This window comes from Microtus ochrogaster, chromosome 8, assembly GCF_000317375.1.
Source record: "Microtus ochrogaster isolate Prairie Vole_2 chromosome 8, MicOch1.0, whole genome shotgun sequence".
NCBI classification, from domain to species: domain Eukaryota; kingdom Metazoa; phylum Chordata; class Mammalia; order Rodentia; family Cricetidae; genus Microtus; species Microtus ochrogaster.
The window spans coordinates 15,276,903-15,291,012 of record NC_022015.1 but is presented as its reverse complement, the minus strand read 5'-3'; the positions used below and the strand labels follow the sequence as shown (position 1 = coordinate 15,291,012).

At 40.7% G+C, this 14,110-nt stretch overlaps 1 protein-coding gene across 1 annotated transcript in view; it reads left to right on the top strand.

Moving 5' to 3' along the window:
* Positions 1-14,110, top strand: part of LOC101999148 (ATP-binding cassette sub-family A member 3-like) — a 73,556-nt gene that overhangs the window by 16,664 nt on the left and 42,782 nt on the right. Inside the window, exons 8-11 of the mRNA XM_005351156.1 lie at positions 2,216-2,389; positions 2,946-3,124; positions 8,207-8,341; positions 11,620-11,749. Of these exons, the coding sequence (XP_005351213.1) occupies positions 2,216-2,389; positions 2,946-3,124; positions 8,207-8,341; positions 11,620-11,749 (618 nt within the window). The remainder of the gene's footprint in view (positions 1-2,215; positions 2,390-2,945; positions 3,125-8,206; positions 8,342-11,619; positions 11,750-14,110) is intronic.

The window sequence follows — 14,110 nt, the reverse complement described above, 5'->3', positions numbered from 1 at the left end:
GATGTTTAGCCACTCTCTCTGGGTAGTGGCATGGATGACTTTTTTTTAGACTCACAATTAATTTGTGTCTTTGACTTCCAATACATTCTGCCACCTCTGCCTTTCCAGAATTTAATGCATGCCATTGCATTTAATCCATTTGCAGTGATAACTAATCGGTAAGGATTTGCCTCGGCCAGCCAGACACTTATTTTATATAATGCCTCATCTTTTTCTCCCTTGTATCTTCCACTTTGATTCCCATCTCATTTCCTCGTCTATATAGTGTCTGATTATTTTCTTATATAAATTATAATTAATGCCATAATTATGAACAATTTGTGAGTTTAGTTTCAATAACATTTTTTAACATTGTTGAGCCCCAGCAAGTGCTAATGGTACACCATCTCTTCTCAGAAAGATGCTAGAGTGAGGATGTTTTCCCCAGCTTTTTGTTTGTTATTAGTAAATGATACAATAAAATAATATTTATTAAGGACATCAAGATCCTGATCTGTGGTCCCAACACTAAGAAGTCTCTCTTGGATTCATAAAGAACATCTTTGCCTCATATAGAATTCTTGGTTGACATGTTTTGGGTTCATTTTCACAGTGTCTGTCCAGTGACTTCCTACCTCTAGACTCCAAGAGGAAAGTACACTGTAGTCTTGTACTTGGCAGAATTCTCTCCCTTGCTACTCTATAGTCTTTTGTTTTGTTTTCTAAGGCTACAATGTAACTCAGGACCTCAGGTACACTAGGCAGGCACACTACCATTCAGAGACACCCTCAGCATTTTACTGTGCCAATTCTCTGCCTTTGGAACGTGAACATTTTTGTTGTGGATGAGTCTCAGTGTAAGCTTCATCTATTGCCCTATTTGAAGTGGTGTTTTTTTGTTTTGTTTTGTTTAGATGAAGTTTATGCCTTTTTTTTAAGTGTACTGATTTTCAACCACAGTTCTTCAAATCAGATGCGATGCTTACTTTCTTCTTCTGTGACTTCTATTTGCATATGGAGGTGACTTTGATAGTGGCTCAAGGCTTCTCAGGCTCTACCAAATCTCTCTTTTTTTTTTTAACTGCTCCATACGATTGTATAATGTCAATCATACTGGTTTTTTTTCTTTTTTTTTTTTTTTTTTTTTTTTGGTTTTTTGAGACAGGGTTTCTCTGTGGCTTTGGAGCCTGTTCTGGAACTAGCTCTGTAGACCAGGCTGGTAATCGTACTGTTTTTAACTGCTGTTGTTTTCTTTGTCTACTCAGATATGTGAAGTCTTTTGTTACTTTACTTTTCATTCTGAGCATTTGTGCAGTCCCTTTTCATAATTTCCATCACTTTATTGATAGTCTCTATATGCAGAAATCTCATTTTCCTACTTCCCCTCAGCTCGTTCTTTTAGGAATGAGCATATTTAAGACAGATTGTTCATAGTCTTTGTTTAAGAAGTCCAGCCTCTGGCCTTCCTCAGGGGCAAGTGTTTTCTTTGTGCTGTTGTTTGTTTTCTTCTTCTTTTGTATATGGTAGCTCATATTATCTTGTTCGCATGCTTCTTAATTCTTTGTTGAATACAGCAATATTTCAACTATTATTAAACGGTAACTCTGAAAATCAAATCACACTTTGGAACTCCAAAATACTCTAAAACCAAACTAATAGGCTTTTTGTTGTTATGTTGTTGAAACACTGAATTACAGCTTCCTGATTTATTCAGGAATCCTTCTTTTCATCCATTACCATGACAGAGACTGAATCTCATAACGCATAAGGAATATTTTGATTATTCCAATAGTCCTGTTTAGATTTATAATTTCTTATATTGAGTGGTAAAGAATAAAATTATAAATTTTGAATAACTGTTAAGATGTTCATAATAATTGCATATAGAGTGTACAAGTCCAGAAATATGAGCTTCTTACGTGTTTTATTTTACCCCTTTCTTCAGAATATCCTTCTGCACACACTGCGTTCCAGACAGCACATTTATGTTCTGGGGAAAGCAGTGGCAACAAAACAGACATTTTCATTTCTTTTTTTTTTTCAGTTTTTTTATTGATATTTATTGAGCTCTACATTCTTCCTCTGCTCCCATCCCTGCCTCTTCATTCCCCCCTTCAACCTTCCTCCACATTTTAAGTTCTTGAAATGCCCACTTAGTGTACACATAACAAGCCAATTTATGTATTGTGTTTTTCAAAATTGCTTAAATTGATCATACTTCCCTTTACTTTTGCAGTCAACTTTGCTGTGACCTTAGGAAGCTGCTTTTTTTTCCTCACCTACTTCCCATGTATTACAATGTATTCGAACTATGAACACATGACATTCAAGCAGAAGCTAATTTGGTGCTTCAACTTTAATGCCGGGATGATGTTCGGACTTAAATTCCTGATCGATGCAGAGACAAGGAGTGAGTAGTGGCCGTGTAAACTTTCCTGTGCCCTCAAAACTGGTTGTTCATAGTTTAATTCTGACTGCTAAAATGTCCTCCAAAATGTTCTTCTACTTTATACTACCATATTAGTATATGAGTGACTTCACAGTCTCCAAAATTTTCCTGGTTGTCCAGAAAGATAGCAGACATCTATCCTTACACTTTGGTGATTATATTTCTCAAAAATTATGCATTCCTGAGAGATTTTATCATGCAAAGCAGTGAGGAGAGGAATCAACATCCTAGTCCGTAGGTCTGTTTATTTTTATTAAATTCTACTTTCCTAAATTTTGTGTAGTTCATTTTTATTCAGTCATTTCCAATTGTTTCTGTTTGGGTACAGTGAGAAACAGTTCCGTGATTACTTTCTTATGCAGATATCCTCTTGGAGTCCTGAATTCTAATGCTAAGAAGGTAATGGACTCACATAGAAACCTCTAAAAAGCACCAACACGTCACTCAGTTATGATATAGATGAAGAACTTCTTTAGTCCCTCTGGCATCTAATTGAATGTCTCATGCTTTGTCTTAGAAACTGGAATGAAATGGAGTAACATATTCTCACCAGCGGATACAGACAGCTTTTTATTTGCCTACGTGCTAGGAATGCTCTTAGTTGATGCTTTCCTATATGGCCTTGTGGCCTGGTATACAGAAGCTGTCTTCCCAGGAGAGTTCGGTGTGCCCAAGCCGTGGAACTTTTTCATGACGGTGAGTCTTGGTTCCTGTTGTTCATAGATGAATCTTTGTGAATTTGTTTTAAACATCTTGAAAGAAAAACACTAGTCCATTTTATACTATTACAGTAGAGTAGGTGGGAGAACCATCCTTATCTATGTTCCTGCCATACTAATCCACTACTGTTTTCCTAATACAGACTGAGACCTCATACATACATGCATAGACGATGTAGGTAAGATCTTGGAGTCCTAAATTATTATTGCAGATATCTATAATTATATGTGAGGAAATATAGCCCACAGGTAAGAGCTGGAAAAAAACAAATTGTGAGTAATGAGTCCACACATTTGCAGAAATGTATTTCAAAAAGGCTGTGCATTTTTTTTGGGGGGGGAGGGGGTCAACACAAGGTTTCTCTGTGTAGCTTTGGAGCCTGTCCTGGAACTAGCTCTGTAGACCAGGCTGGTCTCGAACTCACAGAGATCTGCCGGCCTCTGCCTCCTGAATGCTGGGATTAAAGGCATGCACCACCACCGCCGAACTGAGGCTATGCATTCTTAAACAAGGTACCAGCACTGAGACTCTGGACAATGACACAGAGGGGTTGAACCACACCTGGATCCTCATTGCCTTCTCTTGTCTAGATTCCTTAAAGTCAGAGCTCCAGGAAGTAGTATGAAAAATCTTTGGCACACATGTTGCTCAGAGAAGATGTGATAATAATATAACACTCTCTGTGTGGTGTCAGTTGGCAGTAGTTACTTTACCCCCCTCAAATAATTATTTTGCGGGGGCAGGGTTTTTAAGATTATAATTTAATTGCACTTCTCCTGTCCTTTTCCGCTCTCCACACCCTTCTAAGCACCCGTCCCTATTCTCCTTCAAATTCATGATCTCTTTGTAAAAAGACTAATTGTTATTGCATGTTGTTATTGCATGTGTATATGTATACACACACACACACACACACACACACATAAAGCTTGTTCAGTTCATATAATGTTACCCGTATATAAATTTTCAGGGCTAACCTCTTAAATCTGGATAACCAATTGATGTGCTTTTACAGCTCTCCCGTGCTCTGCTTTCCTCGGTTGCCTAATGTTCTTTGTGTAGGGCTGAGGTCTCATGAGCTCCCCTCTTTCCAGTTTGACATGTTCCTTGTTCAGCTCACTTTTGGACAGTCATGTTGATGACTCTATGCATGTAGCTCCTGATATTACTGGGAGACAAAAATCACGGCAAGTTCTCTGATCCTCTTAGAATCTTTCCATAATGTTCTCCACATTATGTTTCCATAATGTGGGGGTATGTTGTAGATGTATCCTTTGGGACTAGGCTCCACAACTCTATTTGATTAGTTGTGCTTTTCTGTTATGTTTTCCATCTGCTGCAAAGAGAGATTTCTTTAATGAGGAGTGCAGGCTACACATATCTGTGGGTTTAAAGGCAAATGTTTGTAGATTGTTGTTAGCAATTAGGCTGATTTAGGAAAGTAGTGGCTGTAGATTCTCCTCTGATAACCATAGCGTCACTAACACTGAGTAGCTAGCTAGGTTTCCAGAACAAGGTGTGGTCTCCTTCTTCTTGCTCTAGTCATAAGTCCAGGAGAGCTGGTGGTTACTGCTAAGGTATGTATGCCAATACTACACTACATTGGGGTTATCAGGCCAGGCTAGCCATTGGTTTGACTTATAAACTGGGTGGGACTGTTGGTTGTCTCCCTCCTTTGGAAACGTGCATCGTGCTTTCTGATGCCATGAAAGCTGGTTGTCACGGAGGGAGCAGGCACGTCAGTTCCAGCTGAGGGGACTCTGGGCACTGCTTCTGCAATGCATGGTGTCTCCAGCAGTAAGGATTTGCTTTCTACCTCTGGGAGATATCCACGGGTAAGAGCAATAAGCTGTATGTTTGGGGAGACTCTTGGACAGCCCTGGCTAACAACTCAAAAGACGGTTTCTCATATCTGGTATTTAGAATTTTTTGGAAGTGATCTTTCACTTTTAAAGAAAGAACCAGTAGCCCATATGAGAAAATTTCACTAAACCTATACATGTATATTTATATATGGAGTTATGTGTATTATGGATTTTGTTTTTTGGTAAATAATTTATTACTCATGACTCTTTCAGACATTCTTCTTATTATTTAACCCAGCCCCCTCTTTCTTTTATATTTACCTCCCTTCCCTTCCATAAAGTGCCCATCCTTTTCCCATCTGCCCTGTACGATCATTTGTACCCTACTATCCCCCTTTATGCTCCTCCCACCTCGTGTAGTCATCTCCAGCTCCCTCCCTTCAAAGCCCCCTCTTTCCCCATTTCCCTGATAAGATCATTGTATCCTGCTATTCCTCTCTCTATTGCTCCACAAACCCCCTGTGCTCAAAGTTGTTCTGTTTTACTTTCCTGGTTTCTGTAGTTATTACAGACTACGTTATGTGTTTATATCTGGAGATTTGGGACCAGGAGCCTCCGACAAAAGAAAGCATGGGATTTGGGGGTCTAGGTTACCTCACTCCATCTGATCTTCCCTAAGTTCACCCATTTGTCTGCAGAGTCATGGTGTAATTCATTACAGCTGAATGGTATTCTGTGGTGTGCACCACATTTCACTGTCATTTAGGTTGTTTCCCTCTCCTACCTGTTGTGAACAGAGCAGCTATGACCAGGGCTAATCAAATATCTTCAGAGTAGGATGTTGGGTCTTTGGGCATATGCCCAGCACTGGTATAGCTGTATCATATGGAAGGATTATTTTTAGCTTCTTGAGGATTCTCCACACTGGGTTCCACAGGGCTGCAGCAGTTGGAAATTGCACCAACAGTGAACGAGTTTCCCTTCCCACTCACATTTATCCCATAGATCTTCATTTCAATTTAATTGCAGGAAGTTTTTTTTTTCATTTTTTTTTTGTTTTTTTCTATTGATCCCCATTCATCATTTAGTAATGAGTTGTTTAATGTCCTTGAGTTTGTGTATTTACTAGAGGATTTTGTCATCAATTTTAAGTTTTATTGGATTGTGGTCTGATAGGATACAAAGAACAATCTCTATCATTTTGAATTTGAAAATATTTGTTTTGTGTTCCAGAATGTGGCCTGTTTTTGGAAAGCTTCCATGTGCTGCAGAGTTGAATTCTTTGGTGTTTGAATAGAGAGTAACTACAGTTATCCGTTAAGTCCATTTGATGTGTATTGTCAATTAGTGTGATTTTTCTGTTTATTTTTATCCAGATGATCTTCATATTGAAAAAGTGAGATATCAAAATCACCTTATATTGATTGATTGGTCTTAATCTATGTCTTTAAATCCAATGACAGATTTTTTTTAATGAAATTGGACACATTGAGTTTGGTGCAAATATGTCAGATAATAATGTCTTCTTGCTTAGCTGTTCCCTTGATTAGAATGAAATGCCCTTTTCAAAATCTTTTTTAATTAGTTCTAATTTAAACTCTATATTTTTGTATATTAGGAGAGTGGTAACTGCTTGCTTGTTGGTCCTCTTCCACTGGGTTACATTTGTCTTTTTACTTTAAGATGTTTCTTATAGGTATCAGATAGCTGGATTTTGTTCTTGATTCAGTCAGTCTGTGTCTTTTGATTGTGGAACTGAGGTCATTGATATTTAAAGTTATTACTGAAATTTGTGTGTTAATTGTGGTCATTGTGTTGTTGATTTTTGGTTTTGTTTGTATTTTCAGTGGCCCTTGTGTTTTAATAATTATGGCTTCATATGTCTTTTCATAGTCTCTCTGCCATGTTCATTTTTCTCCTCAGCCCAAAATATTGCTTCCTATGTCTTCCTTGGTTTTGGTTTGTTGGATATAATTCTTTTCAGGATGCTTATGTTATTGATAGTTTTTCTTTTTCCTTCAAACATGGCTTTGCAGCATATATTTTACATTGACTGTCATAGTCTTTCACGACTTGGGATACCTTGCTCTGGGCTCTTCTGGCTTTCAAAGTTTCCACTGAGAAACCAGCTGTTATTCTGATTGGTATTCCTTTATATGTGACTGGATTATTTTCCTCTTGCAACTTTCAATAGTTTTCTTTGTTATATATACTCAATGTTTTAACTATGATATGCCATGGAGATTTTCTTTTCTTGTCTATTTGGTGTTCTGTGTGCTTCTCGTATCTGTCTGGGTGTGTCTTTGCGTAGTTTGGGGAAGTTTTCTATTTTCTTGTAAAGGATCTGGTCTATGCCACTGACTTGAAATTCTTCTCCTCCATCTATTCCTATGACGTGAAGCTTTGGCCTTTGCATGGTGTCCCACATTCCCCAACTGTTTCTTTCCATATTTTTTTTTTGTTAAATTTTCTTGTTCCTTGCTCATCTTGTCTTGATCCCCTATTTTACCTTTGAGATCTGATGTTCTGTCTTCTGCTGACTCATTCTACTTGCAAAGCTTTCCTTTTAGTTCTGCATTTGTTATGGACAACAGGCTGGGGAAGATGAGAGAACGTGGGAGTGGGTTGGACTAGAGGTTGGGAATGTATTGGAATTAAAGTCAGGTGGACAGAGGGGACAGTCCTGGCATACATGTTGTGTTTCCTGCTCCAAGCTAGACCCTGGGGGTAGGTGTGTCTGAGTGGAAAGGTCGGATATTATGTGAGAGCATCCTGTGGTTTTGTGGCTAGGTGGGGCAGATTCTGACTTAAGCCTAAACTCCTTTGCAGAGAGGCAATGGAAGGCCAGACTAGGCTGGTGCACAGGTGTGAGAACCCGGAAAAGGTGTGGATGAGGACACCGTGGGTCCTCTCCAGGATAGATTGTGGTAGAAGCCGAGAAGGTGGCTACACCCAGGAGGTGTTGGACTAGCAGTGTGGAATGTGGGACCCCGTGGAGGGTCTTGAGGTCCCATACTCCACAGGTGTGTTTGGCCAGAGTAGGACTGGGCACTTGCTATGGACCCAGGATAACTCTGGTGGGTTAAGAAAAAAATAAGAATCTATTCCTTACCAGGCTAGAGCCTGGAGGAGGACGTAGGGAGTCTAAAGCTAGCTTGCTCTGAAATCTGCTCTTGAGAACTGTATGCACCCCACCTCAATGTAGTGTTCCCTTTTCCATGCCACCAGTTACATCAGTTCTATTTCTTCTTAGCGCTCTTACTGGTTTGGAGAAACACCTAAAATGAAGCCCGAAATCACCCAACTTCATGAGATAATTCAAAGCAAGTATTTTGAAGCGGAACCAGTTGATCTGATGGCAGGCATCCAGATCAAACACCTGCACAAGGTATTCTTCCACGATCTCCCTTCCCGGTGAAGCTAGAACCTGACTGTGCTCATGGTGAACCTTCAGTGTAAGAAATACCCCAATACTAATCAAAGGTCAAAGGTCATAGCCATTGTGTTTACTTCTCCAGAGAAAGATAAAAATGTTATCTGTACAATACTTAATAGTTGATCCTCCTACTAGAAGATAGTCAGCTTCCCTATGGCCTGTGTCATGTAGTCTGTCTGTGCTGCTGTAGGAGCCAGCCATGATAAGCTAAATATGAACAGACCACCCAAAGGAAGTTCCTTACTTCCAGCCATTATCACCTGCCAGTGTAGGACTCAGCCACTGATAAGTTTAATGGAGGCCTGAGTCTCAGTAGTTTACCCTGAAGCAATACCCGGTTGCAGGAAGAACCACAAACTGAGATTGCCGGAGCACCACCCAAGAACAGACCATCCCAAGGAAATGCCTAACGTTATAGCCATTGTAGATAGGATCACCTGCCAGCACACTCACCAGGACACCTCTAGACAAATGTCAGCCAATCAGGGGTCCTAAACCTTAGAAACCCCTCACCCCCACCTTTACTACTATAAAAACCCAACTCTAACTGAGCTCAGGGCTCTCCGATTATTTCAATACATTGGACACACGAAGAGACCGAGTTTGCAAACTTGTATAAAATAAAGGCTCTTTGCTTTTACATACAGGTCTAGGTCTCTTTGTTGGATTTTGGGAAAGTTGGGGGATCTGGGCATAACACTGCCATTTTGAAGTGTAGCTAATGGAGCTTTGTGACTTAAATGGGTAAGCATTAATTTCCATTTGCTAGTGTTTCCCATTCATCTTGTGATCTCTTTTGCCTGGTATTGGGGGAGGGGTGAGGTGACACTTGGATATTCAGTCTTGGTGGGTTTTCTGATCTCTTTTGCCTGGGTGGTGTTGTACGGGGGGAGGTGACACACTTGGATCTGTCAGTCTTAGTGGGTTTTCCATAGATGTGCAGCTCAGAGAACTCATGTTATCTGGGATTTCCTTCCCTCTCAAGGGTCTGCCTAAGCTCGAGGGCTGAGCTCCTAACTCTACAGCCTGAACTCAGGAGGGTGGAGAGTGTTTATTCTCTTATAAACCTTTCCCAGCTTCCTTATATTACAAGAAGTCTCTATTTTGCTTTTATCTACCTAGGTGTAAAATTCAGTTTTTCCCCAGTCTTCTCCAGAATGCCAAACATTCCAATAAACTTTTTTGTGAACATTAATAACCTGTGCTAAAGGTAAAGCCAGAGGCCACTGACTCAAGGAGCACACAGGCTGTGACCATTTCCCCAACTCTACTTCCCCGAGCCTCCCACAGTTTTCCTTACTTCTCCCGCCTTTTGCCCCCAAGAATTTCTCTAATATATCCATAGAGCACCCCATCCTTCCCCACACCCCTCCTGCACTTGCATATCCAGGATCATGACAATATTCAGAAGAACTAAAGGTCTTGGATTGTATCCTATTCATTCGTTCATTCATTCATTCTTGCTCCTGGAGATCCAGCAGTAAAAAACTCAGAAAAAGTCCACATTCTCAAGGAGCTTGCTTTCTAGTGTAATTGAAAGAATTTTAGCAATTAAACTAATTAATTAATTATAATCCATGCTAGTGCCGTTGGAGAAATAAAAACTAATAATGATGTAACAAATTAAAAATAGAGTTCATCAGATTGTTCATGGAAGCCTCTCTGGAAACCTGGCATTGTGGACGCTGAATGCCCGACCCAACGGTCATCTCTGTTGAAAAAAACCTCCTCCGCCCAGACTAGGTGCAACTCTCCAGGACTTCTATCAGTGGCTGCTTGAAGTGGAGGCATGATGGCTCAGCTGTCCTACAGCTCGGCTCTACATCGCCCTCTACAGCTTGGAATTGGTACTGGAGAGATTTGCACATCCTTTCGCTATGTGGTTGAGATTCAGTGGCAGGAAGAAATAGATGTTAGTGAACCAACTCACAGACATTGCAGCGACTATAGGACAATCCAGAGTCTGTTTGCTTGGTTTGCTGATTAGGTAGTCGGGAGCTCTAGTCTGAATACAAGAACTTAAGACACCTTCCTTAGTCTAAATCTTCTCTAGGGAGACTACTTGGGAGAAACCCTTCCACCATTTGGTGAAACCTGCCATAGCATAGTGGTTTCGGTCACACAGAGCACTGCCTATCCTCATGATCACTGGGGTGTACCACAATGCCTGCTTTAATTCTGCATGCAAGGCTTGATTCCCAGGTTGTCCAGTTCTGTGTTCCTTGAGTGGTTTACAACTCAGCTGTTGTTTAAAAAGAAAAATAATCAAAATCTCTTTAAATGTTTGCATGGTATTCGTATCCCTGCACATCTGAGCCATCTTTCCTGAGAGTCTCTATCATTCCTTAGACTTCAGGCTGCTTTCACCTTGCTGATGAATTTGAAGACAAATTATGGTTTGGGAAATTATTTAGCTTCTACTTGTTGCTAGAACCAGAAATGATGCTCTTTCTGGCTGTCAGCCCTCTGAGCAGAAAGTCTGCTCACCTGTGTGAAAGGCATTTTGAGGAGCATCCATGGTGGTTTCCATTTGGCCTTTCTTCCAAGACTCTGTGTGTGAGTGTGTGTGTGCGCGCGTGTGTGTGTGCACGCACGCATGCACACACACACACACACACACACACACGCACACGATGCTCATGTGAATATAATCACATGCCACGGTTCACATGTAGAGGTCAGAAGACAGCTGTGTATGTCAGTCCTAGCCCCCTTACCTTCTTTGATACAGGATCTCTGTTGATTTTTGACTGTACGTGAGAGATAAGATGGCCTACTAGCTTCCAAGTATTCTCCTGTTTCTGTCTCCCATGTCCCTGTTGGAGGATTGTTATCAAGGATGTGTCTGGCTTTATGTGTGTTCTGAGGATTTGAACTCAGATCATTATCCTTGTACAGCAAGTGCTTTTACCCACTGAGCCATTTCCTCCGTCCCCAAAATAAAGACCGACTAAGAGTGTGGCATTGCCAGCTTCAGGGTAGTAATTAAAATTACAAAGAAATGGATGGGGTTGTTTGTGTAAATATTGTACACCTATTGTGAAATTCTAAAACTCACATTGTATCTTCAAATAGATTTTCCCTCTCTGCCATTCCTCCTTTTTACACTGTACTTCCCCATAAGATTAATGCATAGCCTTATTTTTACATAAAGAGTTGCTGTGTTTACTTGTAATTCTAAACTGCTTATGAAGGCTACATAGTTAACATGTATGGGCTTCCCCCAACAGGTATTCCAAGAGGGTAACACCACCAAGATAGCTATTAAGGACTTGACTTTGAACTTGTACAAGGGACAGATCACAGTTCTTCTAGGACACAATGGAGCAGGAAAGTCCACTACTCTTTCCATCCTCTCGGGTAGGTGTTCAGCTCTGTCAAGAAGGTGTCCTTACCCAGACACTGGGGATAAAGCAATGAAACTCACATGATATAGTATAATAGTCCACTTCATTTTCATGTTTGTAAATAATATAAACATTTAAAAGTTGGTGTTCTTGGGGGAGACATTACATAATGACTAAAAAAGCATGAAGAAGACAGTTGTTTCTTAGCATGTATGTGTCTAGGAACAGAGTACCGAAATCCTCAAAGCACAAACGGAAAGACCTGAAAGGCAGCAGACACATTTGCACTTAGAGACTTCAGCGCCACTCCTCCAGCCAATGATGGAGCCAGCAGACAGGACAGTGGTAGGGATGCTGAGGACTTAATCTCCAGGCTCCAGTTCACATTTGTGGAAAGCTGCAGCCCGACAACAGCTAAGCACACAGTGTTTACAGCCCCCGTAAACACTGGTAAATCAGATCCCAGGCTGCTCAGGCAAAGGAATAAGAGCTAAGGGATGTGAGATATTCAGGCATGAAAAAAATAATTCTAGATTGAAACTTGGGTGTTTAAGAACCCAAGAGTACCAAACATGGTCAAACCATCGGGACATAGAAGAAATAACACAAACATTTTTGTATATACATTTTCCTTCTGAATCTATAAAATCTTAAATAAAAACAATATTCAACTTCTGGTTCATTAGGCCAACCCCATATTGAGTGCCCCAGTGACTCTGACACAGCTGGAAAAACAGCAAAAGACAAAGCTATTTGAAGGGTCAGCTAACTTAGAAAACGAAAAATCAAGATCGCTGGCAGGAGTCCTGCTAGGGTCAGAACAAACCCTGAACACTTACTTTAAACACACAGCTGCCCCCCTCCATGAAACTGCCAAGCAGAGCAACCCCAGGTTACTGTGGCAATGGCCAGAAGATCAGTCCATAACTAATTGAGCCTAACTACCAAGCATAATCCTCAACGGACCAGGAAAACTTAACTGAGAAAAGAGACAACCCAAGAAAGCCAGATGAAAACCACAAAGAGCTACTTGCCAGAGTAACACCCAACACTCCACATTGCAGGAGAAAGGGAATTTACTGGAATCCTCCAGCTAAGTCAGAAATTAAACACGCAAACAGACAATAACCTGGTGAGGATTAAGGGCATCAGTATTTCAAGTCACTACAGTGTGTGTATTTGTGTGCAGTGGCTAGAAGCCAACATCCTGACTCACTTTGCCACCTTATTTATTTATATATTTTGAGATGGTTTCTCACTGAAACCAGAGCTCATCCTTTCAACTATTATGGCTTGTCTGGGAGCCTCGGGGATGACTTTGTCCCTGCCCCAGCCCCTATTCCTATTCTACCCTTCACCTCCTTTCGGTGCTGGAATTATAGGTTATACTGCCATACCTGGGTTTCCTGTGAGTACTAGGAATCCTAACTCGGGGCTTCATGCTTGTATACCTTACTAACTAACCCATTTACCCAGACCTAGGAATCTTAAAAAAGAAAAAAGGAGGAGGAAGACCAGTAGGAAGGAGGGGTAGAGGAGGAGAAAGAGCAGAGGGAGGAGAACCAGAAGAAGGAGGGGGCCGGGGAAGAGCAGGAGAGAGGAAATGGAGGAGGAAGAGCCAAGTGTGACTTCTAGATGTACAGGAACCCAAGTAAAATGTGCATTATTAAAAATTAACAATTGAACTGGCAGAAGAGTCAGTGAATTTGAAGAAATATTGATAGATATGGCATAAATAACACAAAAAGAAAGATTAACAGCATCAGAGAAATACAGGCACCTTTATGTGTACCGAATGTATGTGTATTATCAGTGTCAGATGGGGAAGAAAAGTAGCCTAGAAATAAAAGCTGAAAAATTGCCAAATTCATTGAAAATAGCAAATTGCTTGTTCAAAAAATCAACAAATCTTCAATAAGACAAACTGAAGTCTATACCCAGCATGTTATATTAAATTCTGAAAAGCAAAGACAGAGATGTTGAACACACCAAGTGTGTCACTCGTCACGTGCAACACAGCCCCTGTGAACCTAAGAGGTGACTTTTTATCAGACACAACACAGGCCAGATGTGAGTGAGGCAACACATTTAAACTGGTGAAAGAAACCGAAATGAGCATCACTATTACCACCATGGTAATGAATTGTAAGAAAGGGAGAAATGAAAAGGGTGGTGTTATCTTAGTTAGGGTTTCTGTTGCTGTGAGGAGGCACCATGACCCGGGCAACTCTTGTAAAGGAAACAATTAACTGGGCCTGCCATACAGGTTCAGAGGTTTAGTCCATTATCCTCGTGGCAGGAAGCATGGTGGTGCACAGACTCATGGTGCTGGAGAAGGAGCCAAGAGTTCTACATCTGGATCTGCAGACAGCAG